At 55.4% G+C, this 27656-nt stretch overlaps 2 protein-coding genes across 9 annotated transcripts; both read left to right on the top strand.

The window, feature by feature from the left end:
• Nucleotides 1-32: 32 nt before the first annotated feature.
• SHC1 (SHC adaptor protein 1) lies at nt 33-10472 on the top strand. 4 transcript variants are annotated; one of them, XM_037825855.1, is made up of 13 exons: nt 33-171; nt 3546-3713; nt 4324-4394; nt 4928-4991; nt 5149-5268; nt 5538-5591; nt 5781-5832; nt 6034-6160; nt 6993-7191; nt 7268-7337; nt 7420-7554; nt 7710-7948; nt 8802-10472. In XM_037825855.1, exons 2-13 carry the CDS (start codon nt 3549-3551, stop codon nt 8928-8930), a joined length of 1425 nt encoding a protein of 474 aa, XP_037681783.1. In that variant the 5' UTR covers nt 33-171; nt 3546-3548; the 3' UTR covers nt 8931-10472. The 4 variants fall into 4 exon arrangements, with proteins under 4 accessions (XP_037681783.1, XP_037681784.1, XP_037681781.1 ...); XM_037825856.1 differs by lacking the exon at nt 3546-3713 and having other exon boundaries at nt 42-171; XM_037825853.1 differs by lacking the exon at nt 33-171 and having other exon boundaries at nt 194-3713.
• Nucleotides 10473-10936: 464 nt separating this feature from the next.
• PBXIP1 (PBX homeobox interacting protein 1) lies at nt 10937-26809 on the top strand. Of its 5 annotated transcripts, XM_037825850.1 has the most exons (13): nt 10937-11366; nt 11770-11819; nt 12452-12556; nt 18444-18530; nt 20406-20559; nt 20844-20905; nt 20991-21156; nt 22798-23034; nt 23134-23157; nt 23445-23527; nt 23627-23758; nt 24371-25599; nt 26072-26809. In XM_037825850.1, the coding sequence occupies exons 1-13, from the start codon at nt 11264-11266 to the stop codon at nt 26160-26162; spliced, it is 2523 nt and encodes an 840-aa protein (XP_037681778.1). In that variant the 5' UTR covers nt 10937-11263; the 3' UTR covers nt 26163-26809. The 5 variants fall into 5 exon arrangements, with proteins under 5 accessions (XP_037681778.1, XP_037681776.1, XP_037681777.1 ...); XM_037825848.1 differs by having other exon boundaries at nt 10945-11819; XM_037825849.1 differs by having other exon boundaries at nt 10948-11819; nt 20433-20559.
• The last annotated feature ends 847 nt before the right edge of the window (nt 26810-27656 follow it).

The following is a 27656-nucleotide window of genomic DNA, read 5'->3' on the forward strand; positions in this document are numbered from 1 at the left end:
GGACTATGAGGTAGAGGGTCAGGGGTTAGTGAGGCCGGAAGTAAGTGCAATAAAGTTTCTCCAGGGAGGCTGGGCCCGGGGAGAAAGTTGGAGCGGCGACCTGGGGAGGCAGTGGCGTAATCCGGAACCAAATCGGCCCGCGGTGCGGTGCGGAGACTCCATGAAGCCCTGGTGAGTCTTGACTTTTTTTCTCCTTAGGTGACCCGCACCTCCATCCCGGAACCCCTCTCCCGGGACCCCACTTCCGGTCTCCCTTTACAAGTCCCGCCTCTCGAGACCCCCTTCCCGGAAGTCCCACCTCCCAACTTCAGGGGGGCTCCCCGAACCCCGACTTGTTTCTCGTCGAGTGTTTCTGACCCCAGCCTGTCGCTAGCTTTCTTGGAAGTCCCACCCCCAAACATGCTTCCAAGCCCTACTACAAGCAACTCTTCGTTAGTCCTTTCAATTCTCTGAAGTCCCGCCTCTTTGCGACGATTCTCCGCTAACTCTTGTATATCAAAAGTCCTATCTCCCGAAAGGGCAAAGCCCTGCCCCTCAAGGAACATTTAGAATTCATTGTAACTACGCCTCTCTAGGGGCTCCACCCCTCCAGAAGCCGCACCTCTTCCTTAATCCACGTCTGATAGTCTAGAAGCCTCGGCTCCTGGTAGTATCTGTTGCACGCGTCCTAGGGGACCACGCCCCCTCAGGAGTTTTATCCCAATAGGACCCAAGTGATCACCTCAGAAGTCTTGTCTTGGATCCCAGACGCTCTACGGTGCTTACATTTCCCCAGCGTTTGTGTCTTCTGGGCTTTGGACTCAGCTTTCCTGAGCTCTCTCATGCGCCACTGAGTGGGAAGCCAAGTTCCCGTCTTTGGCCCTGAGGAGTGAGAGATAGAGGCAGCCCCTTTCCTCTCCCTCACCCCCTTCCAAAGGTGGACCGACTTGAAGGGGGACTTGGAGTTTGGCACGAGAGTTTGGGAGAGAGGCTTGCTTGTAGGTTCCCAGTCCCACTCCCTTAGTTTCCCTTAGTTTCCGGAAAGGACTCTACCCCAGAAACAGCAGGGGAGGGCCATGGATTCATTGGTGTATGGCATATGGGTTGTGACAGGAGTGAAAGTTTTCTACCACTAACGAATGGTGGTTTGGAGTGGGGGGCTGGGAGCAGTTTACTTGGTGGTGGTTGATTTTTTTAAGGGACTCCTCAGTCCCTACTACTTCTCTGGCTCTTCTCTGGCTCTTCTCCTTCCCCTAACTGGAGTTCTAGTCTGGGCATTCCTCCTGGCCCCATTTTCCCAGCCTTCCTGGCTGGAAACATTCCTGAAGCTTTCACCATTTCCTGCTACTTCCCTCCTCTCTTGCCTACTCCCTGCTGGACTGAGAAGCTAGACACAGCTTCCCCACACCCAACCACCTGGATTCCCAGAAGGCATTCTCCTTTCTTTCTATGCAAATTTAGAGCCAGACTTCCTCTTTCATTTCTTCCAAATGCCCACACCTGTTGGTTTTGTGTCCTGCCTCTGGCATCCACAGAATGGCCATCTTGAAAGATGAGGACATTCTGGTGTGTGTTGGAGGTGTGAGGTTGTGGCAGAATCCTTTCTTTATTCTCTATGCCTGAGAACTGAGGCCTTAGGAAGAGGAGTGATAGAATTCCTTCTCAGGAAGGGTGGATGGAGTGACAAGCTCTCCTGGGATGAAGGCTAAGGGGAGGTGAAAGGGTTTATTAGCACAGTGTCCAACACGTTCTGAGTGCTAATATTGTTCATCACTTATAATCATACTCACCTTTTTACCCTCTGAAGTAAATTTCAGGATGGGGTAATTCCAAGGTGAGCCGGGGGTGTCTTTTACTTCTTGTTTTTGGTTGCTTCCTAAATTCCTCTATGGCTCCCTTAAGCAGAGCTGTGGCAGGAAACTGTGGGTGGAAGGAATGAGTTTGAGACTGTTCCCTGTGTCCAGCCTCAGCCCATCTTCTCCTGGCATCCTTTTCTTCTGTAGTTATTAACACATCTGCCTTCTGTCTTTTCTATCTCTTAGTGGCCTGTAGCCCCCACTTCTCTTGGAGAACTGATCCACTCTCCCATCTCCCCCAGCCTGACTCCTTCCCTGGTGTGAGAGACACTGTGCTCTATGATGGACACCTGCCCTTTTCCCAGTCACTGCTGCGAGAAAGAGGAGGAGGGGTATGAGTACAGCTGACAGATCCAGGGAGTTGACTTTTCAGTTAGTGTTCTGGTTCCCAATTCTCCGCCTTGATGGCTTGCTTTGCTAACTAGGCCTGTGGAAAGGGGGCAGAACAGTACCTGGCCATGGTTGCTACCATGCATGGGGAACAAGGCCTGATCAGCCTGTCCTCTTGTCCTTCCTGACACACCACCCAGACTAGACTTTATCCCCTTCACTTCACCAGCTTTGCCTTTCTTTTGGGCCCCTCTGTGCATCCACTGGGACCACTTCCCCATTTCTCAAGCTCCAGTCCACAGCTGTTATGGCAGAGGATGCTAATGGCTCAGGCTCCCTGGGGCCACCACCCACTGTGTATGGGAGTGGTGGGGAGGTGGCCTGGGCTGGAGGATGGGGGAATGTGAGTGTTCAACCAGGATTGGAAGGGAAGTGCTGAGCTCAGGGATCACCTCCCTTTTCCATCCCCCGCTGCCTGTGTTTCCTCCCTCATTGCTACCCCCCACCCTCCCATCCTGGCTTCCTGCTCCCCCTGGCCTGCCCATGTCCGGTTTGGACTGATCCAGGCATCCTCTCATCTCCCTCCTTTCCTTCCCACTTCTCCATCTTTCCCATTAGTCCCCAACCCCCACTTTACTCCTCCCCGCTGGGGTGGGGAGGAGGGGCGTAGTTATCCCTACCCCTGCCAGGGGTCTAGGTTGGGGCAGCGAGGGGGGCTCAGCCCCTCAGAGCCTGTGAGTCAGCACTGTCCTCAGGATTGGTCTCTCCCCTTCACTCCCCGCCCCTGGGGAGGAGCCAGGCAGCTCTGGGTCCAGCCTGTTCTCCTCTCGCCAGAGAAGAGGCTCCACGTTGGGCGGGGATGGGGCCTGAAACCATCTGGGTCTGAGCTGAGAGAGCGGAAGCCACCTATCCCTCTCCCTCCCAGGACCCCCGAGACTCCTGGACCATAGAGGTCTGACCAGGCTAAGGGCCTGGGGATGCCCCCTGCCTGGCCCCCTTGCCGTGACTGGCAGGGGGGCCGGGCTGGGCAGCAGCCCCCCTCTCACTCCAGCCATGGATCTCCTGCCCCCTAAGCCCAAGTACAACCCACTTCGGAATGAGTCTCTGTCATCGCTGGAGGAGGGGGCTTCAGGGTCCACACCCCCAGAGGAGCTGCCTTCCCCGTCAGCCTCGTCCTTGGGACCCATCCTGCCACCTTTGCCTGTGGACGACAGTCCCACCACCCTGTGCTCCTTCTTCCCCCGGATGAGCAACCTGAAGCTGGCCAACCCTGCTGGGGGGCGCCCGGGACCGAGGGGGGAGCCAGGAAGGGCAGCCGAGGATGGGGAGGGGATCGTAGGGGCAGCCATTCCGGACTCAGGCCCCCTGCCCCTCCTCCAGGACATGAACAAGCTGAGTGGAGGCGGCGGGCGCAGGACTCGGGTGGAAGGGGGCCAGCTGGGGGGCGAGGAGTGGACCCGCCACGGGAGCTTTGTCAATAAGCCCACACGGGGCTGGCTGCATCCCAACGACAAAGTCATGGGACCTGGGGTTTCCTACTTGGTTCGGGTGAGTGAACATCCTCCCCTTCTGCTCCTTCCCAGACCCCTTTCAATTCCTCTGCTCACTCCTGCTTTGTGGAATCTCTTTTTTTTTTTCCCCTGCTCTGTCCCAACAGCCCCCTCCTTGAGGGCTCTGTTCCAGTGTCCCATTTCCTTTCTTACACCTTTCTTGCCCCTTCTCCATTTCTGTAGCCCCTTCCCTTCCGGCTCTGCCTGGGCCCCTTCCTTCTTTTGACTCTCCGACCCCCACCCTGCCATGCTTAGCACAATGCTCAGCACTTGGTGTCCCTTAGTAAGTGTGGGAGGGAGTGACTTCTCGCTTCTCCCCTCTAGTCTCCTTCCCCTTTCTGGAGATGTCACTCTATTGTCTCCACCCCATCCCTTGCCTGTCACTCCCTTCCAAATTCTCTTCCCAGGTGCATGAGGTCTGCCTAACTTGCCCTCTCCGTCTACCCGTATTCCCTGTTGTCTTGCACGTTGTGGGATGTAGCCGCAGTCAGTGGGCAGAACTTCCTTGTCTTTACTTCCTTTAGGGACCACGTAGGGAAAAGTCCTAGGGCCCTTTGTGAAGGGGTTGGGGGAGGCATCTGACTTGTGCTCCTCCCTCCCTCCCTCAGTACATGGGCTGTGTGGAGGTCTTGCAGTCAATGCGTGCCCTGGACTTCAACACCCGCACTCAGGTCACCAGGTGAGTCACGAGGGGCCAGACAGTGGAAGCCCTGGACTAGTGAGGCCGCAGGAAAGTGGAGGAGGGAATAGGCCACTTGGTGGTGGTGCTCATGGTGGCTTATCTTTGAGTGGTAAAGGGGATTGAGAGAAGGTTAGGGGAGTAAGTCTTAAGTCTGAATGAAAAGGGATGATTCTGGTCTGGATCCTCCTTACCTGTCCAGCCTTGGGAGTTGTGGGGGAGGTGATAGAGGCAGCTGGCACATTGAGCTTGAGTGGAAATGGGGTAGATCAAAGTAGCTGCTGCCTTTGGGAAGGGAATGGGACATTTGGTGGCTGGAAGTGGGTGGGGTTCTACCCATTGAGGGCCTAACCCAATCAGCCAGGAAGCGGCCGCTAGTGTCATCAAATATTAAAGGCCCTTAATTCAATCCGCCACGACAAAGAGCCTGGAGTGCCCTGAGAGTCTGGCCTGTCCTTCCCCTCCCCCAGCCCTGTGGCAGCCCCAGTCGAGTGGGAGGCAGGCTCTGGGTCTGAGTACCCCTCTTTCCTCAGGGAGGCCATCAGCCTGGTGTGTGAGGCTGTGCCGGGTGCGAAGGGGGCCACAAGAAGGAGAAAGGTACCCGGGGTCGATGGCACTAGGGATACTGCTGGGAGATGTGGAGGGGCAGGGGCAAGGCAGGTGTGGGGCTTGTGGAGAGAAGACTGAAAGGCAGGGGTGTGGTTTCCTGGTGTTGGGAACCCTCAGCTTCTGAAACCTCTGGGCCCTTCCTCAGCCCTGTAGCCGCCCACTCAGCTCCATCCTGGGGAGGAGTAACCTGAAATTTGCTGGAATGCCAATCACTCTCACCATCTCCACCAGCAGCCTCAACCTCATGGCTGCAGACTGCAAACAGGTTGGTGGGGTGGGGCAGGGGGACCCCAGACTCTGATGGGAGCACTAAGCAGCGATCTGGTTAGGAGGGCAAGAAACTAGGAGAGAGGGCTTGGGAACAGAGAGAGTGTAGGGAATGAGAGGAAGTTTTGCAGACCGGGGCAAGAAGCTACGAGGATAAGACTGGGACTCCAGTGTTCTAGTTTACGGGTGGGGGGGGCCCAGATGAGTCCTGAGGCTGCCTGACATATGTCATTCCCTTCCTTCTCCACCCCCTGCCCTGACCTTCAGATCATCGCCAACCACCACATGCAATCCATCTCGTTTGCATCTGGCGGGGACCCGGTGAGTTGGGGCATAGAGCGAAGGTGGTGGGAGAAAAGGGGCCAGGGTTTGGGAAGACCCTGGCAAGAGAAGTGGGGGTGCTAGGATTGGGGGGATATCTGAAAAGGACTGACTGGGTTTTAGAGGTCAGGAGTGAGGTAGGGGCATTAAATTTTGCTAACTGGCCTCTTCTGACTCTGTCCCTGCTAGGACACAGCTGAGTATGTTGCTTATGTTGCCAAAGATCCTGTGAATCAGAGAGGTGAGGCGCAGCAGGGAGCACTGGGTGGGACTGGCTGTCCAGTGGGCAGGTGAGCAGGGCCAGGACTGGGGTTGTCTTTCCCTGCCTATACTGAGTAGAGCTAAGCGGGGGCTCCTGTTGAGGGGGCGGAGGGCCTCTGTCCACGCCTCCTCCCGGCAACCCCCACCTCAGATCTCAAAAACAGCATCTCCTTGCCCCCAGCCTGCCACATCCTGGAGTGTCCTGAAGGGCTTGCCCAGGACGTCATCAGCACCATTGGCCAGGCCTTCGAGTTGCGCTTTAAACAATACCTCAGGAACCCGCCCAAGCTAGTCACCCCCCATGACAGGTGAGTGGGCAAAGAGGGTGTGGGGCAACTCTTGGTCTCCAGAAACTGAGCTGGGAAAGTAGTTCAGGGAAGGAAATAACCCATGTGCCCTTGCTTCCCACTTCCTGCTATTCTTAAGTTTCCTGTGGCCCATCAGGAAAGGCTTTTGAGGCCCTGCCTGCTGCAGAGCCAATTCTTCCTTATGTTTGCTCGTGCTGGAATTGTTTTCTAGGACCTCCAGGCTGCATTGCCTTCCCTGGCTAGATGGGCTCTTCTAGTCCCAGCCTTCTTGTTTCTGGCCTCTCTTTCTTGCCCATTTCCCTTTCCTTCTGCCTTTTCGTGCCCCTAGAAGCCATCAAGAATAAGGATGAGGGAAGATATCTCTTTTTCCCTACTTTTCCCACCTGAGGCCTTGAGGGATAAGCGATCGATTGGACCAGGAGGTATTGAATCTGTAGAGGTGTTAAAAGATTCTGGGACTGTCCCCACTTTAGTGCTTCCCCTTCCCCTTAGGAGACAGCACAGTGATAGGGCATGAGCTTTGAAGTCAAACCTTTATTTAAATCTCAGCTCTGCCACCTTTTAGTTGTGTGACCTTGAACAAATCTTTTCACCTCTCTGAGCCTCATTTTCCTTATCTATAAAATTGTAGAAAGAAATAATCCCTACCTTACAGGGCTGTCAGGAGGATGAAATGATTATGCATGAAAAACTCTAGCCTTGGGTTTAGCCTGTACTAAACGGCCAGTACGTGGCTGCTGTTCTGTTCCCTCCCATCCAACCTCCCCCCAAGCCCTCCCCCACCCCCCCCACCTTTACACCCACGCTCCTCACTCTGGCCTGTTTCTCCCAGGATGGCTGGCTTTGATGGCTCAGCTTGGGATGAGGAAGAGGAAGAGCCACCTGATCATCAGTACTATAATGACTTCCCGGGGAAGGAACCCCCTCTCGGGGGGGTGGTAGACATGAGGCTTCGGGAGGGAGCCACCCCGGGGGCTGCTCGACCAGCTCCACCCAGTGCCCAGACCCCCAGCCATCTGGGGGCTACGCTGGTAGGTTGCTTGAATGGAGGTGGGTGGGGCCCAGGATGGGAGGGCCCCTGCTCTCACTTTATTTTTGTCCCTGCAGCCCATGGGACAGCCTGTGGGGGGAGACCCAGACGTCCGCAAACAGTTGCCACCTCCGCCACCCTGCTCAGGTCTGCAGGGAGCTAGGAAGGGCAGAGGCAGGGGTGCAGGGGGGTCAGGGCTGGGATCACCGTAAAACCTCCATTTCTTCAGCAGGCAGAGAGCTCTTTGATGATCCCTCCTATGTCAACGTTCAGAACCTAGACAAGGCTCGGCAAGCAGGGGGCGGGGGCGGGCCCCCCAATCCTGCTGTCAATGGCAGCACACCCCGCGACCTCTTTGACATGAGTGAGTGCTCCTCTCTCCTTTCTGCATCCCCATCTTCCCTCTTGGTTTCTCTGCCCATCTACTCTTTCCTTCTTGGCCTCGTCTCCCCTTAAGTTCTGGGTCCTGGGTGAGTGTTGAGTGGGCTGCCTCTCCCTACTCTCTCTCTGCACCCTCAGAGCCCTTTGAAGATGCGCTTCGGGTGCCTCCGCCTCCCCAGTTGTTGTCCATGGCCGAGCAGCTCCAAGGGGAGCCCTGGTTCCACGGGAAGCTGAGCCGGCGGGAGGCCGAAGCACTGCTGCAGCTCAATGGGGACTTCCTGGTGCGGGAGAGCACGACTACACCCGGCCAGTACGTGCTCACCGGCTTGCAGAGTGGGCAGCCCAAGCATCTGCTACTGGTGGACCCTGAGGGTGTGGTGAGTGTTGGAGGTGGGGGAGAAGGGGTTGCAGAAAGATAATGGTACTTTCCAGTGCAGCTCTGTTCCTTCATGCATTGCTTCCTAGACTTTCTTTTGTGGACAGCTCTATATGGGTCTTCTGTGCTCTTCAAGGTGCTTGGTGAACCTTCTCTGGTGACTTAGGGTTCCTTCCTTTTCTCATCCCTGAACCTGAGCTGTGTTCCTTCCAGTCCTGGCCAATCCTCAAATCCCTGAACCTTAAGCCCATCAGAGCTAGAAGGGGCCTTAGTGCTCTTGTCATCTCAGCCCTTTTGACAGATTAGAAAACCATTCTGGAGAAGTTGTGGTGTCCAGTGGGTAGATGGTTAGAAGCTAGACTCTGTCTCCTCTTGCAAGTGAAGCCAGGACCCTTCCCAGCTTCCCCAGGACTCTGGGCTCAGAGCAGTGCCCTTCTTTTCCCTATCTGCACTGCCCTGCTTCCCCTCACAGTTTTGCTCTTTGCTTCAGCAGTCTCAGTCTCTTTTACACATCTTTTTTTGCACTGTGTATCCTCCCCTTGAGACAGGCCAGCTTCTTTCAGTGCAAGGAAGAAGTAGCTATCCCTCATCTTCATGGTTCCTGGACTGGCATCCCCTCTGCCTTTTCCCAGTTCACTGCCCTGCCCATTCCCACAGCCATCTCTAGCTTCTTTCTAGAGAAGCCTCAATAATCAGGACTTACAGCTCTGCAAGTACCCTCCCCCCACCCCCAATGCCATTTTTTTCCCTTCTTCCTCAACCTTCTTCAATATTCTGGCTTCCTTGACCTTGGAGTCTGAGGTCTACTTATTAGACTCTTTACCTGAATTGCCCCTCCTTTCCTACCTTCCCAGGTTCGGACAAAGGATCACCGTTTTGAGAGTGTCAGTCACCTCATCAGCTACCACATGGACAATCACTTGCCCATTATCTCTGCGGGCAGCGAACTCTGTCTCCAACAGCCTGTGGAGCGGAAACTGTGATCCGTCCCAGTGCTCTTGTCCAGAAGATACCCTCTAGCCCCATCCACCCTATTCCCTGACTCTTGGGACCTCTCTTGGGAGTGCTCTGTGGGCTGGGCCTTGCGTAGGAGCTGGGAGTGGTGTGGACACTGGGTTCAGCATCTGACTGAGAGGGTTTGAGTCAGGAGACTGGGGTGGAATCCTGCTTCTCCCCAAACCTCACCAAAGTATTAACGGACAGAGTGGCCCCCTTTCCTGGGCCTTGCCTGTGCCAACCTGGTTCCCTCTTCCCCAAGAAGGTGGATTCTTGGGCCTGGGCAGTGCCTCCTTGTAACAGAAAATGTCCTGTGGTGATAGGCCCAGTGAAGCAATCACCCTTCCAGGGAAGAGGGAACGAATCACAGCTTTGGTCTACCCCTGGGCTCAGGATATCGCCCAGATCCCTCTCAACCCCTCCACCCCAGTGTTTAAACTTTGTGCCTTTGACCATCTCCTAGGTCTGAAAATATTTTATGCAAAGGGTTCTCCTTGGGTCAAGGACAGGGGTCCTGACACCTTGGCTTTTGGGACCCTGTCTTCTTACTCAGCAACTCCTCCAGTTTAGGTTGGGAGAACAGAGGAGTGTGAGCTGTCCCTTTCCATGGGGGATGTGTAACCTTAGAGACTGCCCCAGAGCCCCCCGCCCTGCCAGGGGGGAGATGGACCCCTCCCTTGCTCAGTGCCTCCTGGCCGGGGCCCCTCATGGCAGGGGCCCCTCATGGCAGGGGTCTGTATATATGTTTCCTAAGCCCCACTCCACCATGTTGCATGCATGTTATTACTCTACAGCCAAAGTGTAGCCCTTCCTCCTGTGGCCTCTGCCCTGCTTCCCCCTGCTAGGGGGTGGGGTGGGTGGTGACATTGTTGAATTTGGGCCTCCTGTAGGGTTAACTCTCCCAGGAGGATTTTACAGAGGAGGGAACAGGGCCTTTGAGACTCTAAAGCAGTAGACAGTCCTCAAATATCATCTCTAGATGTGGGTCTGCTTTTATTTTTTATTTTATATACATGTATTTTAGGGCTGTAGATTTACTTTTTAATTTTGTTTTCTATGGCCTGTTCTTGGAGCACAAAATGATAATCGATTATATTTGTACATCACCTCTTTGGCTTTTCAAAGCCCTTTTATGATTATTGGCATTTTCCTCACCATGAGGAAATCGGGATCGGCAGCATTAATTTTTTTACAGGCGAGTTCTGAGGTAGAGAGAGGGCTAGGACTAGAAAAACGTGAGCCTCTTACAGCAAGGCTGGGAGGTAGACGTTTGGCTGAAGAAATGTTTCACGAAACGTAAAATTAAAACTTGTAGTTAATTTATTGAGTACCTTTTACCTGCCCAGCCCTGCACTAGACCTGGTGTGACCAAGAAGACAGAGAAGACAGCCCTGCTCTTTATCTTAGGCCTTGCGGATAAGGGAGAGTTGATTTTTAATCCTCACCTCCTTTTTGTGTGTGGATGTTTTCACGGGTCTCACTTATACCAAAGGGAAATAATCCTCATTAAAGTCCGTATTTCTTCTAAACCGGCTTCATCTCAGTCTCTCTCGCAGGCCCCATTGTTCGCTCTGGGCTCGTGGCAGTGGGAGGGGAGGGGGGAGATTCGTGGCAGCCTCGGGGCACGGCGCGGCGGGAACCCCTGGGTCCGGCTCGACCCTCGGCACGCCGCCCGTAGGAACGACGGCGGTTTGCGGAGACTGTGAGCCGTGCGGGCACGGCAGGGTGGGGCGCATGGCCCCCAGGTCCCCGAGGGATATTCGTCTGTGCGGAGGGGGCCGGCTCCCGCCGCGGGCTGGGCGGGGTCAGGGGCCACAGGGCCAGTGCGCGCCACGCGGCCGGACCCCCAGGACTCCTGGGCCTCCGCAGCGCGCGCGCCTCCTCAGCCGCGGCCCCTCGGCCTGGAATGGTACGGCCCGGCAGCAGGGGCTGACGGACAGCGCCGCCCCAAGACGAGATGGTACGGGCCGCTCCATTAAGAGTGCAACGCCCTGTTCGCTAGGCTCGTAGTGTGGCTCGGCTCTCCACCCTTACGCAGCCTTCAGCTTTCGGTCGAGTCTGGTCCAGAACTTGCTTCCCCTCTTCGCCGGGCTCAGTGGTGGTGGCCAAACTGAGTTCCGGTTCCTGTTGCTGCTGCCGCGGGCGGGCGGAGAGTCTGGAGCGAGCGCGCGATTCGCGCTCTGCCTTGCGCCGCCTGCTTACCGCACCTGAGGTCGCTGCAGGTTGGGGACCTGCACTGCCCCTCGGTTCCCTTCTGGGCGATGGTGCAGCCCGAGGGCGCCTCCATCCCCCGCTGCCGCTGACCCCGGTCTCCCACTCCATGGCCGCCTCGGCGCCGCCCCCACCGGACAAGCTGGAGGGAGGTGGCGGCCCCGCACCGCCCCCTGCGCCGCCCAGCACCGGGAGGAAGCAGGGCAAGGCCGGTGAGAGCGCTGAGAGGGACAGGGGCTGGGGGTGCCGAGGACTTGGAAACCCCGAAGGGAGTTGGGATCATAGGTTGATGGGCCTGAAGGAAGAAGGCTCAGAAGAAGAGGATAGGTGGGTGAAGACCTCCAGGGATTGGGGACAGGTGTCACAGATTGAGGGCTTGAAGCCACGTGGATTTCAGGAGTCACTTGGAGTCTGAGGGTATCAAGAGATGGACTATTCCTCATTTAAAGGAAAAGGTAGCTGAGTATATGGCCGTACTCACAATTCATTTTTCACATCTCACCCCTTGTTGTTATTTGTTAAGTAAATTAGCGACCTCAGGGGATGGTTGGGAGAAAGGAAGTTGGGGAAACCTCAGGAAAACTTGTCTGCTTCTGCCGTTTGCTGCTCTTCCAGGTCTGCAAATGAAGAGTCCAGAAAAAAAGCGAAGGAAGTCAAATACTCAGGTGAATGGTGGTTGGCGGTGGGGGTAATTCCTAGCAGTCCCTTGGGACCTTCTCTAATCTGCCACTTGAAGTATGTATCTGTTATCTTGTATCAGGTACAGAGGGAAGGGAAGGCTGACCTTTTTGCTGTTTCTGCTCCTTTCCCTCGATCTCATAATAAACTGGGGGAAGTACACTTCCTCAAGAGATGATATAGGCAAAGATCTCATCAGGCAGGGTTACAGTCCACCCCGCCCCCTTTTCCTGTCCTGGTTCCCTCGTGATGATAGCACCTACCACTTACTGGACTTTTTCTAAGTGCCAAGGACTGCTAAAGCGCTGTACAGCTCAGGAGATAGATAGATAATCTCTTTATTTTACTTTTTTTTTTTTTTAATTGTTTATTGTGCTAGGGACTTGAAACTGTTCAAGGTCAGAACTGAAATTCTATCCTAATTCTGCCAGCTTTCAAAACAAAATTACTGCTCTCTACCCTCTGTTCCTCTCTTTTTTCTGCGGTCCATCTTAGTTTAAGATCTTAGTTTAAGATCTGGCCAGTACCACCCTTAAAAACATTGGTGTTTCTAGTGCTCTCCTGGTTTAACTCGGCTTCTTCCTTCATGACATTTTTCCCCAAATCTGTTCCCCACTAGGGCCCTGCATACTCACATCTGACGGAGTTTGCGCCACCCCCAACTCCCATGGTGGATCACCTGGTTGCATCCAACCCTTTTGAGGATGACTTCGGAGCTCCTAAGGTGGGGGGTGCAGCCCCTCCGTTCCTTGGCAGTCCTGTGCCCTTTGGAGGCTTCCGTGTACAAGGGGGCATGGCAGGCCAGGTACCCCCAGGCTATGGTACCGGGGGTGGAGGGGGTCCCCAGCCTCTTCGTCGACAGCCTCCCCCTTTCCCTCCTAACCCTATGGGCCCTGCTTTCAACATGCCCCCCCAGGGCCCTGGCTACCCACCCCCAGGCAATATGAACTTTCCCAGCCAACCTTTCAATCAGCCTTTGGGTCAAAACTTTAGCCCTCCTGGTGGGCAGATGATGCCTGGCCCAGTGGGGGGATTTGGCCCCATGATCTCACCCACCATGGGACAACCTCCCAGAGGGGAGCTGGGCCCCCCTTCTCTCCCTCAACGCTTTGCCCAGCCAGGGGCACCTTTTGGCCCCTCTCCTCTCCAGAGACCTGGTCAGGGGCTCCCCAGCCTACCTCCCAACACAAGTCCTTTCCCAGGTCCGGACCCTGGCTTTCCTGGCCCTGGTGGTGAGGATGGAGGGAAGCCCTTGAATCCACCTGCTCCCACTGCTTTTCCCCAGGAGCCCCACTCAGGCTCCCCGGCTGCTGCTGTTAATGGGAATCAGCCCAGTTTTCCCCCAAACAGCAGTGGACGGGGTGGGGGCACTCCAGATGCTAACAGCCTGGCACCTCCTGGCAAGACAGGTGGGGGCTCAGGGCCCCAGCCTCCCCCAGGCCTGGTGTACCCATGTGGTGCCTGTCGGAGTGAGGTGAACGACGACCAAGATGCCATCCTGTGTGAGGCCTCTTGCCAGAAGTGGTTCCACCGCGAGTGCACGGGCATGACTGAGAGCGCCTATGGGCTGCTGACCACTGAGGCCTCTGCTGTCTGGGCCTGCGATCTCTGCCTCAAGACCAAGGAGATCCAGTCCGTCTATATTCGCGAGGGCATGGGGCAGCTGGTGGCTGCCAATGATGGGTGACACTGGTGAGGTGGCCCAGGGAGGTGCTCTTCCAGGGTGATTGTTTCCATGCCTGGCTCTTGGTCCTTGTTTCCACTAGCTTCCCCATCCCCTTGGGGCAGAAACACAATGGCTTCTGGGGGCAGAAAAGGAACTAAGGTGGGCAGGCAGAAGAGGGCCTGGATTGCTCGCTCTTCTGGAAACTTGCACATTGAGATCTGCAGAGGTCTGGGAAACCAAAGCCTTGCTGAGCAGAGCCCTAAGGGTGTGGCTGCAAGAGAAAAGGGGCTGGAGGAAGATCTGGAGAGCAAGGGGGTTCCCTCTGCTGGATGCCCTCTAACACCTGTGCCTAACACCCCTATCTAGCTTCACAGCTCCAGCCTTACACTTTGGAGTGTTAAAGGTGTTAAAGGTTTCTGACCAGAGGAGTTAAGTTCTCTTCCTATCCATAGTAGCCCTTTGATGGGCTCTGGGAGATGGCTTGAGGGAATAAATGGGGATTTTCTCCTCTTTCCACCCTTCCCTTCACCTCCTCCAAATCCTACCCAACTCCTCCCTCCCTCAGAGAACCAAATAGCATGAAGAAGCAGGAGGATTCTTGGCTATTTGGCAGTTTCTTGGTGATTTGGGGCTTTGAGACTGTAGATAAGAGATGCTATCAGGACATATCTCCCTCATACCAAAGTCACTGGTTCTTTCTCAGCCTCTCTTGTGCTTTTCTCCTAATGACCATATTTTTGCCAAAAATTGGGACATGTGGTCTGACAGACCAGAATATTTGAAGTGTGGACTGTCCCAGAAGTCTAGACTCTGGTCGTGTAACCCTCCCCCAGCTCGTCCATCTGTTGCACATTACCCTTTGCGCCTTCGACTTCTGGCGCCTTATTCCCCTGTCTCCCTGCTTGGAAAGGGGCAGATCCCTTATACCTCATTTCCTCTCCTGGTAATAGGATCCAAGTAAGACACTGGGGTGGGGTGGGTGGAGGGGAGGCTGAGAGAGCTTCAATGCCATGTTACTAAAAGGCTGTAGAGCCTGAATGCTCGGCTTCCCTCTTCCCTTTCCTTTCTTTCATATCTTCTTGGGCCTAGTGATCTAGCAGTTCTTATTCTTTTCAGCCAAAAGTCCTGCACTGGGCTTTACTTGTTTTTATTTTCTTTTTAAAGTACTGCCTGCCAGCAATGGCTGGGGGTCTGATAAGGAACCCCCGCAGCTGTTCTTTTTTTCCTTACAGCTCATGTACACATTTCTCACTGGGGTGGGGAAGGGCAGGCAGGGGTTGTGGCCGTCTTAGAAGTTAGTGATCCCTCTACATGAGGTGTGGTGGCAAAGGCCCCTCTTTGGCCCCCTATCCTCAATTCTCTCAGTTCCCTAGCACATGGAGAGGACACAGGGTAAACTGCAGAACTGGCGGGGCCAGCATCCTTTGAGGCAGTGAGAAAAAACAGCATAGATGGCAAGCCCCTATTGCTCAGCTTTGTGTTGTGTATGTGCTTCTGTTTGCCCCTTTTATCTGTTGCTATTTTTGTGTTGCCTCCCTTCTCCCCATTTTGTAAAATGGCTTCTGGGGGAGTGTCTTTGCTCAGTTTGCTCCCTCTGGCTCCACTAATTCTTGGAAGAAAGTGTGGTGGCAGAGATCTGGTGGGGGCATCTTTTGTACTGTTGGATTAATAAAAATGACCAGAAAATCCAAACAAGGACTCCCTGCTGTTTATGTGCAAAAAGATTAGAATGAGCACTGTCACCACTGGGAAAGGGTCCTGGGTGGGGAGGCAGTGGGATATGTACCCCCATGGTCCCTGTAAGTGGGAATGGCAGAGGATTCAGGCCCTTGAGCCTGGTAAAAGCTGTTGGGCCAAAGAAGGTCCAAGTCCCCCACCCCTCCCCTTTTCCCTGCTGTGAGAAACTGAGTTTCCTTTCTGAGCACATTCCTGGGCCGGGCCTGGAGCCAGGCAGGAGCTTTGGCTCCAAGGCCTCTGGGAGACAAATGCTGGAAGCTCCTCTGGGTTTAGCGTCCCGCTCCCATCCCCATCCCCATACCACTGGTCCCAGTTGTTGGGTTAGGGTCAAGTGCAGCTCCAGGGTGGAGGGAGGGACTGCCTCCAGTCTAGCTCATTTTTGGAGGCTTTTTCAGATCCCTCCCACTCTTAAAAATAGCAATGGCATCCTTAAACAGTTTGCACTGGAGGGTGGCAGGAGGGCTATTTCCAAGCCCACAATTTGCTACCGCACCTCCCCTCCCCCGTCCCGCAGCTGTCGCTGTCTATTGCTGGGGCCAACTGGCCCCTTGTCCTTGTCTCAGGAGATGCCACCCTTTGCCTTTCAGTTGCTGGACTTCCCTCTAGAAACTCCGTTCAGGCGCTAGGAAAGGAGGTCACATAAAATCCCGTTTGCCCGAACCCCAGTCTCCTACTAGGAGATAAACCCGGGTTTATCGGCGGCGCAGGTCCCCTTCACCCTCCCGGGGTCTCAAGTCCAGCTCTTATTGGCCAGAAGTTTCCGCCCCCTCGGGGAAACTCACTTGCCATTGGTCAGCCACCGGCCACGTGACTCTCCCCTCCGTTCTCGGGCTGGAAACCAAGAGAGGCCGCAACAAGTTCACTTGAAGACTGAAGCAAGAGCTGGGTCAGGTAATGTCCCAGCGGGGAATGGGACTAGAGATCCCTTATGAAAGGGAAGATAAAGAAAAGGGAGACAGAACTCTTGACGGGACGGGCTTCACCCGGGACCCTCAGAACTGCTTGTCATTTCTGGGCTGGGGAAAGGCGGGACATGGGCGGATGTTTTCGAAACAGGAACTTGTCAAGTTCTTGTGGTCCCAGGTCCTTTGCTGTAGAGAGTTAGGGGGAACAACTGTTAGATGGATTGAAATTAGCCAGAGACTTCCTAGTTTTGTACAGAGTGGGAGAGCTCCCCCTTTAGCTATCTCTTAGAAATAGCAGAAGTCTCCGACAGAATTCTTGGAGGATGTTTTTGTTGATTTCTGCCTGGGGGTGGACAATGAATGAAAAGGGAGGCGGTAGTTGGGGGGGGAACCTCCCCCTCTAGATGTCAGGTCGATGAGAAGAAAAAGATCTGAAAACACAGCAGGGAAGGGTGGAGATTAAACAGCAGAAAGAACTTCCTAATAAGGCAGTGAGATGCTGGCTTGGGAGAACAGGGTTCTTTTGGAATCTTGGGTCAACCCAACAAAGAGAAAGGTTTTAGGGTTTGAGACCCTGAGTGCAGAGGTTCCAGGCTGCCTCCTGTTTGGGTCTCAGAAGCGTTTGTCTTGTTGACCCAAATACTTTTGCTGGTTTCTATGGAAACAGTGGGTCTGACATCAGCTTGGTTGCCATGGTGCCTGGTTCTGGAGGACCTGAGTAGGCTGTACACAGCCAGGGATAAACAGGGACTTCAGCCTGAGCTGCTGCCACTTCCTTCCTGCCACCACCTGTTAACAGTCACACACAGCAACTGGGGATGGGGAGATGATGACAGAACAGTGGGGGAGGGCCTGAGAGCAGAAGGCAGAGCAGCAGACATTCTGTAGATGCCCACAGAAGCCTGCCAGGCTTTAGTATGGGGAAGTCATAGCATTCATTCTCCTGTCTCATGTGGGATGGATTCATGTGTCTGGGAGACCTGGATGCCGGGAAAGATTCTGAGGTGTACTTCACCTGTCCTGGACCAGGATCTTGACTGGCAGGGGCCACTGGAGGTTATTAGGGCACTATACAGGACTTAATCCGGTTAAAACAGAAAGGGACGGTGAGGTTATTTTCAAAGGTGGAACTGCCATACTTCTTCCCCATCCCCACTTCCCTTTCACAGTCGTCTTCCACTTACTGCCCTTCCAGGCTCTTGGTAAGCGATCATTTATCCTCTGAAAGATCCCAACCCAGGACTCTGAGGGCTCAACTCATCTATCCCTCCACATCCATTCCAGCTCCCAATTGCTGCTGCCGTAGGGTGAGGGGATGGTCTTGGCCTTGGATGAAGGGGCAGATCTTTCTCTTTTTACCTTGCTCTTAGGCTTTGGAGGCTGGAGTGACTCCCCACACCCACTCTGCTGAGTCAGAGCAGATCTGCAGGAGTAGGGCCACAGCCCTGGTCTTTGTCCATGCTTTGCAAACTATGAAGTGCTTTATACATGACAGTTGTCAAATTCCTTTTCCCACTCACCCTCAAGTCCTCTAAAAATCAAACTCTGGAGATGACTGAGAAGGAAAACAATTTAGAATAAAGAATGAAACTGACAAGAAGATTTACTAAAGGTGCATCCAAATGACTCTGAGGTACGCCAGTGGTTCTCAACTCTGGCTGCACATGAAATTCACCTGGGGAGGGTTTAAAAGAGACTCATGTTTGGATCCCACCCCCTAACAGTTGAATCCGAATCTTGGGTGATGCCAATGTGGAGCCAGTGTTGAGAACCCCTGAACTAGCACCATACAGAGGACTTATGGTGGGTGGTTGGTGGGAGACTTAGGACTGAAAGGGGCCATAGAAGTTCTCTTCCAGGTCCTGGGGAATTAGTGATTGTGGCTGCCTGGTATTGTGAAGGGAGAGCTGCATTGTTTTCCTTGCTCTACTTACTAGCTGTTGATCTTTGACAAGTCAAATCAGTCAACATTTCTGGGTTTCATTTTCCCTCTCTATAATTTGAGGGGATTGGACTGAATATTCCCCAAAGCCTTTCCAGCCCTATGCCTTTTTACCTTTCAAGGCCAGTTCAATTTCCCAAGGCTCAGTTTGTCCCCAGAAGAGGCAGTCTTCTCTGTGGCTATTGGTAGGTTCTGATTTGCAAGACAAATACTGTCCAGAAGAGTAGGGATAGAAGGGCTGGAACCTGGCTGGGTTCTGGAGGCTGCCGCCCAGCCCTTGAACCTTGGAACCCATCCAAGGCTGCTCTGCCTCCTACCTCCCCTGAAGGGAGCTGGGGTTGTTAAGAGCTTGTCTCTGTAGGTGACGGCCACAGCAGCCTTGGGGACCTCAGCAACTATGGCCTCCTTTCCAGACTCAGATAACAGCTGGGTGCTTGCCGGCTCAGAGGTAAGAAGAACAGGCCCGGGAATTGCCCGGAAGGGGGTGGTACCTGCAGGGCCAGACTGCTTTCTGGATTTATCCCCTTCCTTGGTCCTTATGGTCACCTGCATCATCTCCTGCTGGCTGTGGGAGGGACTCCAGAGGCAGGGAGGAGGAGATCAGGCCCCAGGGTGGGCTCTTGGGGAAGGCCTCATGAAGAAACTGCGACTTGGACCGTGCCTTGAAGGAAGGGTACCACTCAGGTAAGCCAAGAGAAGTGGGGAGGAAATCCTGGTGGGGAGACCGGCTAGAGCAGAGATTCTCAGGTAACGATGGGGGCTCCATGTTGGGAAAGACTGTGAGGAGGCCCATGGCCTGAGGCCCATGCGTCAGAGCCATTGTGGGAGTGAGATGGGGCAGAGCCATCTCTCCCCAGAAGAGAGGCCTGAAGGCCTGGCTGAGGCACTTGCCCTTCATTCTGATGGAAAAATCACAAGGGGCTTGGAGTTGGAGGGTGTCAAGACAATCACTGCCTTGGGAAGAGGGTGACACCACTATGTGGGCTGGTGGGAACAGGGAGAGAGTGTTTCAGGGCTCCTGCAGCAGTCCAGGTAGGACTTGGTGGGGGCAGGAACCCGGTGAGCTTCTGTGCTCCTGAAGCCTCTGAGAAGGGAGAAGGGGGCTGGCAGGATAGGAGCCAGACTGGGGAAAGGGGATGGAAAAAATTTGTCAATGAGACCTGTGAGAGTTCCCAGCCCCAGTGACCCTGTGTCTTAGAACAACCAAGAAGGGAGAAGGTGAGGCACTTGGTTTGGACTCGTTGAGTTTGAGATGCCCTTGAGGAGCCCAGCTGAGAGTGAGGGAGTGGACGCCGGGGCAGGACACATGGATTGGGGCCATAGGCAGAGGAGGAGGCAGGGGTGGAGAAGTCGGGGACCATCCTCTCAGCCAGAAGCCCTGGCTTCATGTTGGGGGGCCTTGGCTGACAGCTGGGGGACCTCAGTCAGGCCATTTGACCTCTCTGTCCTTATCTGTAAAGTGGGAGTTGTGAGTCTTGCCTCATGGGGATGATCATGAGAATAACATGAGACAATACTTGTCAGTGTTTTGAAAATTATGAAGAAACATATTAAGGCCAAGAATTATTTTCGAAGGGACAGCGGGAGCCATGGATGGGGTGGACGGATGTGGGCCTGCCAAAGGGGCATATCCAGGGAGAAGAAAGGCTGAGGCTGCAGGTCAGGGCGAGAGCCCCATGGGAGAGAAGGGGAGCCTTGGCTGTGGCTGTGGCTAGCTGTGCTTCTGTGAGTAGCTGCCAAGAGTTGGGTGGGGTAGGGAGTGTCAGGGACCAGCATGAAAGGCCAGGAAAACTTGGAGGACATAAGTGGGTGGGCAGTTGTGAGAGCAGCTGCAGGGAATCCCCTGGGAAACAGAGCTGGGATCCTTGGGTGTCTAGGGATTCTGTTCACTTGCCACCTCCAAACTCCAAATACAGTTGTATATTTTTTTGTTTTTGTTTTTGTTTTTGGCAGGGGGTGGGGAGTGCTAATGATTTTGACATGGAGGGTGAGGCCCAGCCTCCTGAGGGGACTCCGGGCTTGGGCTTGTACATTTGTTGCTAAGCTGACTTGACTCACCTCCTTGGTCCAGTGGTGCATCTTCATTTAACAGAAACTTGGCCTCTGAAAGTTCCTCGTAGCAGAAGCAAGATTAGGGGGTGGCCAAAGGCTCTATGTCTGAGCTGAGAGGCTGCAGTGCCAGCTTGCCCCCGCACACTGCCGAGCATACCATATCTTTAGGAGACTTGGGTTAGGGTCCCTCAGAGGTGTGGCTGGTTCCAGGGACCCTAGCAGAACACCCCATGCTAACTGGTTGTGTCCTGCTGTCTTTGCTCTGGTGCAGCCCCTCTGTTTACGCCCCTCCCCTCAGAGCCTGCCTGTGGAAACGCTGGGCCCAGAATCCAGGATGGACCCAGGATCTGAAATGGCCCCCCAGACCCCTCCAAGCCCCTCCAGGGCAGATGAGGAAGAATTAGCTGGGACCTTGGATGGAGAAGGTAATGGGGTCCTGGTGAGGTTGGGGGGTAGCTACCTCTCCTCCATGTTTTGGGGTTTCCCAGTTTCCTTGGGGACAGGAAGGCTGGCTAGTCTTATTCCCCCACTTTAATCTCAGTTCATAAACGCCTTCCCCCATTCATCCTGGACCTGGATTTTCTGGCTTTTTCTTGCCTCTTCCAACCCGCTGGGGGCTGTGGGAGCAGAAGGCTGCATGGGAAGTTCAGTGGGGGTGGGGGTGAGAGGGAGGTTAATGTTTTTCCTGGGCCTTCTCTCCCTACCACAGGAACCTTCAAGAGTGAGGGCTTCCAGTCTGGTCCTATCCTGCCAGAGGAGACTGAGGCCAAGGTGAGATCTTTCACTGGGGAAGAGGGGAGAGGGACGTGGGGGAGAGCCAGGAGCTGCTCATGGCTATGTGCTGTGTTTGCATCAGAGTGCCCTGGAAGGTGATGGTCATAGTATGGACCCTTCTGGCCCAGGAGACTCAGTGGCCCAGGGCAACTTGCAGGAAACTGCCATTGAGGCAGGCCTGGGGCCTGACCCACAGGACCTGGAGGACCAGAACCCCCCACAGAGCCTGCCCTCAACTCCCAAAGCAGGTGAGAGCCTTCTCCTTGCCTCCCTCTGTCACTCTCCTTCTAGAAGGTTTGGGAGTAGCCATCACGACTGAGCACATGCTCTAGTTCAGGCCCTGGGACATAGAGGCCTGGTGCCCTCCTTAAATTATACCAGTGAATCCTCACCACTGCCCCTAAGGACCCTGAGGTTTCGAGAGGGTGAGTGACTTCACCAAGGTCACAGCTGGAAAGTGGCAGGGCCAGCTCTGGTTGACCCCTTCCTCTCTGCCATGGGGCCTCCCTTCTCCTTTCCTCTGGAATTCAGCCCTCATTCACCGAGACCCTTCCATGTGCTGGTGCTTGGCCCTGTGGAAGGGAGGGTGGGTGGTTCGTGGCTGTGTAAAAGGCAGACCAGGAGTGAGAGAGCAAGATGTGCAAGTCAAACCTGTGAGGATGCATCACGGAGGTGTGATTAAGGTGCTCCCAGAGGAGGAGGAGAGGAGTTCAGTCGGGACAGGTTGAGGGAAAGGGAGAGGAAGGGGCAGTTAGGGAACATTTCTCATTGGAGGTGACCTATGAATGGGGCCTTAAGCAACATGTAGGCTTTTGGTAGGTTAGGGCAGGAGGAAGAGAACTTTCCGGGCCAAGGCTGTGGCATCAACCAAGGATTGGGGGCCAGGAGGGTGGGTCTGAGGGCAGGGGGGAGAGGAAGGAGGAGGGGTTGGAAATGTCAGTTGGCCCCAGGTTGCGCTGGGTTTCATGTCCCGGGCTGAGGAGGTTCTGTCCAAGGCCTGTGGCTGAGTAGTGTCAGGGATTGAACCATCCTTTTGGAAGAGCATCTGTGTGGGGACAGAGGCTGGGACTGGGGCCATTCAGGAGGTGACTGCTGCTGTAGGGCCAAAGGAAAGGAAGATCTCAACTAAGCCAGTTGCAATAGAGCTTGTGAAGGGGGTGGATTGGTGAGATGTTTAAAGTGTCAGATTGTCAAGGCTCATTGGGTGTGGGGTGAAGAGGGGGTTGGTCTAGATGGTAGCAGTGGTGCCTTTCCCTGAACTGGGGAAGCCCAGAAGAGAACCAGTTTGGAGGGCAGCGTGTTGAGTGTTTGGTCCCTGAGGGCCACATCCTGGTGGGAGTGGCCAGTAGGCAGTCAGACCTCCCGGGGAGGCCAGGTCAGGAGCTACAGATTAGGGACCCGTTGCTGTCAGGGATGCCAGGGGTGTGGGAGAGAGAGTCGGTGATGGTGTGGTGTACGGTGAGAAAGAGCAGAGATCCGGAAATGGTGCCAGGGAGACCACCTCCTTCAGGACAAGGGATGAGCCAGGGAGGGAGACTGAGACAGAGTGGCAGATAGACAATCAGACAGACAGGCATTAGATAGAGCAACTGGGAGGGTGGTGACAGCTGCAGGAGCTTGATGGGGAGGCACACACTGAGGAAGCAGGATGCTTTTAGGGAGAAAATGGCTCTTGTAGTTTGGAGATCAAAAGGACTAGTCTCCTACCTCCAGACTGGACAGAGGCTGTCATTTGAGACTGAAGCAGAAATGGGCAGGGTCTTCACATGCCCATCTCTGCAGTCAGGGCTGGGAGCCTCCCTGTGCCTTCCTCCGCTCCCCACCAAACCCATGCCCATGCCCTGTCTTTCCGGTTGCATCACTGCTCTGTCCCCTGTTCCCTCCCCCAGCTCAGACCAGAGAGGAGCACCGCTGCTCCAGCAGCGAGGACGACGACACCGACTTCGATATGAAGGGCCTGCGGAGACGGCACGGCCGGGACCCCAGCCCTCCTCGACCTGTGGCGCCCCGTGGTGTGGAGGGCCAGGCCGGGGATGGGGCTGTGGGTGGGGAGCTGGGCATCTCCCTCAACATGTGTCTCCTTGGAGCCCTGGTTCTGCTCGGCCTGGGGATCCTCCTCTTCTCCGGTGAGTGGCACCTCCCTTGCTGGGGCCTGCAGCTCCACTCCGTCCCCTCCTGCCTCTTGCCACGTTCTCACTCACCCCACCCTCTGTCTCCATCCTCAGGTGGCCTCTCAGAGTCTGACACAGGTAAGTGGGAAGGGGCCCTGGCTTGTGCATGTCTGTCTTTTCCCACCCCTAAGAAAGGCAATGATGATGAAGGAAGGGGGTTTCTGGGTTAGGAGGTGGGGTGCTAGGAATCGAATATTTTTGCTTAAGTTATTGGCTTTGGCCCTATACTTTGTTGGATCCCTGAGCCATAGGTTGTCCAGGGCAGGAAGAGTGAGTGTGTGTGTGTGTGTGTGTGTGTCAGATTGGGGGTAGGGAGTGGATTCTGTGTGCCTTGAGGCCACTTTCAGGGCTTCCCATTCCCACAGGTCCCATGGAGGAAGTGGAGCTGCAGGTCTTCCCGGATACTGGGTTGGATCCCGAGTTGCTGGATGCTGTGGGGGATGGGCAGGTATGTGTGAGTGTCTCCATAGGTGTGTGGGACCTGGTGGGGAATATCGGGGCGGCCCCCTGCTGTGGTAACTGGGGTCCCTGGCTCCTCCACCCTCAGGATGGGCTAAGGGAGCAGCTGCAGGTGTCGGCGCCCCCTGGCAGTGTTCCCAGCCTGCAGAACATGGGCCTTCTGCTGGACAAGCTGGCCAAGGAGAACCAGGACATCCGGCTGCTGCAGGCCCAGCTGCAGGTGGGCACAGGTGGGAGGGGGCAGGCAGGGCCGGCTCTCCCTGGGCCAGATTTCTGTCTTGAGAGTCTTCCCCCTAAAGGAGTGTCTCTTATTTCCCCACACACCTTGACCCTTTCTCTTTCCCACTGTTGTCAGGGCTTCTCCCTAGTTCTCTAGTCACATCTCTCATGATAAAGTTGAGGCCAGGGCTGGCTTATCTGTTTTTCCTGGCATGCTGTCTCTGATTGATTGGTATGGTCTGCCTGGAGCACTGTGAGGTGAAGGATTCGAAGAACATGCCAAGGCCCAGTAGGAGAGATGTGCTGTGATCAATTAATGTCTGTTCTGGTTGTGGAGGTGGAAATAGGGCCACGAGAACCACATATTACCTATCCTTAGGTGAATCTCAGAGAAGCTGAGGTACAGGATGGGATTTGGGGATCCCAGGGTCTGGTACAGGGTGGGGGGTGGGGGAGCAGGATGAGAACCAAATCTTCAGCTATCCTTGGCCATAAAAGGGCCTTGGGCCTCCTGCCCACCATGACAAATGGAATTGGGCTAAAAGGCACTGGGCCCATCCTGTCAAGGACCCCTGCCTTATGATGCACCCCCCCATCCTTACCCCCATTCTAGACCCAGAAAGAAGAGCTCCAGAACCTGTTACGCCAGCCCAAAGGGCTGGAGGAGGAGAATACCTGGCTCCGGGGGGCTCTGCAGCGGGGTGAGGCCTCCCAGCGGGCCCTGGAGTCAGAGCTGCAGCAGCTGCGGGCCCGGCTTCAGGGGCTGGAGGCTGGCTGCATCCGGGACACAGATGGGGTGTGCCTCCACTGGGGCAGAGGCCCTCAGGGTGGCAAGGCCTCTCAGGAGCAAGGTCCCAGGGGGCAGCAGTCAGGACCCAGCTTCCTGGAGCAGAAGCAGCAGCTGGAGGCTGAGGCCCAGGCATTAAGGCAAGAGTTGGAGAGGCAGCGGCAGCTGCTGGGATCTGTGCAGCAGGACCTGGAGCAGAGCTTGAGGGCAGCCAGCCAAGGGGACCCAGCCCACGCTGGCCTGGCTGAGCTGGGCCAGAGACTGGCCCAGAAGCTGCAGGGCCTGCAGAGCTGGGGCCTGGACTCTGGGGTTCCTGCCAATGCCTCAGAGGCCTGGGGTCAAGAGCCCCGCTTCCAGAGTGCCAGGGAATGGAGTGGAAAGGAAAAGTGGTGGGATGGGCAGGGGGACTGGAAGGCTGAGCACTGGAAGCATAAGAAAAAGGAATCTGGTCGGGAAAGAAAAAAGAGCTGGGTGGGTGAGGAAGACAGGGAGTTGGCAGGGAAACGGAAGGAGGGCAAACCAAGGGTAGAAGAATGGGGCAGCAAGAAGGATGGCAAGCGACAAGGCCCCAAGGAGCCCCCAAGGAAAAACGGGAGCCCCTCCTCCAGAGAAAGGCAGAAGCATCCTCGGTGGAAGGAGGGGGCTAAAGACAGGCAAGACCCCCTTCCACCCTGGGCAGAGCTGTCTAGGCGCAAGTACCGGGCACCCCAGGGCTGCTTGGGCGTGGACGAATGTGCCCGGCAGGAGGGCCTGACCTTCTTCGATGTGGAGCTGGCCCCAGTGCGGCAACAGGAGCTGGCCTCTCTGCTGAGGACGTACCTGGCGCGGCTGCCCTGGGCTGGGCAGCTGACCAAGGAGCTGCCCCTCTCACCTGATTACTTTGGTGAGAATGGCATCTTCCGCCACGACCGCCTCCACTTCCGGGATTTTGTGGATGCCTTGGAGGACAGCCTGGAGGAGGTGGCTGTGAGACAGACAGGTGATGACGATGAGGTGGATGACTTTGAGGACTTCATCTTCAGCCACTTCCTTGGAGATAAAGCACTGAAGAAGAGGTAGGCAGGTGTAGGGCTTTGGGTCTGGTGGGTCAGAGGAGGCTGAGGGTGGGGGATGGGGTATAAACGAGCAAGGGCCCTGAGTAGGGGGGTCTTTAATTTGATGTGTTATCTCCACCTTTAGTCCCTCGCTGGCTTCCCTTGGAGAAGGCAGCCAGCTGTATTTCCGGACTTTCCCTGAGGGCGAAAAGCTCCTTAGGCTCCTGGGGATCCCCTTTTGAGTGGGCGGGGAAATTTTCCTCCTGCACTTCCCTGCCACGCTTATACCTGCATGACCCGGAGAGTAAGGGAGATTGCACCCCACCTTTCTGCCTCCCCAACAGGCCTTCATCCTGGGAGGCCAGGCCAGCAGCCTCGATGTGTTGGGTAGCGGCTGCATGTGTTAGCTTCCTTTGGAGAGCAGGGTCCCCTTCTCATCATATGGTGTTGCACTCTTAAGGCCCTTTCTCCCCGACCCCGTATCTTCCCACAGATCAGGGAAGAAGGACAAGCACTTCCAAAGCCCCAGAGTCGCAGGGCCCAAGGAGGAGCACAGCCACCACCACCGCCGCCGCGGGGGCTGAGGTCGCCCCTGCCCCCACCCCCACCCCGCAGGAGCTGCCCCTGGGCCTGGCCCCGCCCAGGCTCTCAGCACTGTCTAAGCCCCGGGACTCGCACTGTTAAACTGGCCTCTCCCTTAGCTTGTCTGGTATCCTGGGTGGGGGATGGAACAAGCAGAGGAGAGCGAAATCACCCACCCTGCACCGACGCCACTGCCGCCAGAGAAAGGCCTTAGCCAGACCTGCTTTGCTGTGTATGCAAATGTATGCAAATGTTCAGGGCCCAGGGAGGTGACCCTTGGTAACCTGACTGTGTCATGCTAACGTGAAGGGGAGGGAGGGACGGATTGGAGAGAAATCTGGTTTTTTGGGGGTGGGGGGTGGGGTAGGGATTGTGACTCCGAAGTCAAAGCACTTTCATCCTTTTTTGTGTGCACACCCCCGTAGTGGGGCCCCTTCAGTCCCTCACACGGCCCCACTGCCCCCTAGGGTTTGACTCCAGCTGTTGGCTGGAGGCCCAGCATGAGGGCTTTCCCTGGGATTTGGTTAGATTTGGAAGCAGCTGTCCCCAGGGGAGAAGCCCCCTTTTCACCCCTGCTTCTCACATGGCTTCCCCTCTGCATGTGAACTGGGGACTGAGAGCCCAATAAAGTGCTGTCGGAGCTGTGACATTGGGTGGGGACTCTGTCACCTGAGGTGGTTTCTAAGCGCGGGGGTCACAGCCCACCCCCACCGCCTGAGCCGTATGGATGCGTCCCAGGTACTGAATCTCGCTCCCTTCTCCCATATGCTCCCTTTCACCCTCACCGCACCCTCCCAACAAACCTCTGGCTCTCTGGGCTGGAACTTCCTCATTTTGCTCACTGCTGCCTTGGCTGCACACATGGCTGGGAAGGGTAGAAAACTGAGCATGGGTTTTTGGAGTCTGAGCCTTGGGCTCAAATGCAGACTGAGTGATCTTGGGGAGGTCAATCTCTGGGCCCTTGAGTTTCTTATCCTCAAGAAAGGGAATTGAAGGGATAGGGGAGAGAGTAAATAAAACCACATAAGCAAAACCTCTGTCCCATCTTTAGGGCTCAAAGGTTATTTCCCATGCAGGGGATGGAAGTAGGCTGGGAGGTCCTGGGCTCCCAGGCGTCTCCAATTGGGGAGGTGAGGGAGCCACTAGGTGGCGCCCTGATTCCATATTTGCCCCTGACCTTGCTCCCCGATACTTCGCACCCAGTTTCCAGAAATATCGTACCTTGGGCCTGCTCTACTGGCTAACTCTCCCAAGAAGAAAACCCAGACTCCTCTTGGCTATCCTTTAGGAAGTTCTTCTGAGATCTAACCTCAAACCCTATGGCAGCACATTGGGCCTCTGACTACCCCTGGAAATCCCCCAGTCAGTGCGGAGGGTGGGGGTGGGGTGGGTGGGTGGAAGGATTGCTGAAGCCTGGACAGAGGAGCTCTAACCAGTTAAAGAGGGGACGGTCTGCAGCCTCCAGAAGGGGCTGCAATTGATTTCTGTATTATTTA

The sequence above is a fragment of the Choloepus didactylus genome, chromosome 2, assembly GCF_015220235.1.
Source record: "Choloepus didactylus isolate mChoDid1 chromosome 2, mChoDid1.pri, whole genome shotgun sequence".
NCBI lineage: Eukaryota > Metazoa > Chordata > Mammalia > Pilosa > Megalonychidae > Choloepus > Choloepus didactylus.

Coding starts and splice junctions, on each gene's coding strand:
- SHC1 (XM_037825853.1), top strand. CDS start 3,219: ATGGATCTCCTGCCCCCTAAGCCCAAGTACAACCCACTTCGGAATGAG. Junction 4,992..5,148: donor GGGCCACAAGAAGGAGAAAG/GTACCCGGGGTC, acceptor GCCCTTCCTCAG/CCCTGTAGCCGCCCACTCAG. Junction 7,192..7,267: donor GCCATCTGGGGGCTACGCTG/GTAGGTTGCTTG, acceptor TTGTCCCTGCAG/CCCATGGGACAGCCTGTGGG.
- PBXIP1 (XM_037825848.1), top strand. CDS start 11,622: ATGGCCGTACTCACAATTCATTTTTCACATCTCACCCCTTGTTGTTAT. Junction 23,158..23,444: donor CCTCTCAGAGTCTGACACAG/GTAAGTGGGAAG, acceptor CCATTCCCACAG/GTCCCATGGAGGAAGTGGAG. Junction 23,759..24,370: donor TGCTGCAGGCCCAGCTGCAG/GTGGGCACAGGT, acceptor CCCCCATTCTAG/ACCCAGAAAGAAGAGCTCCA.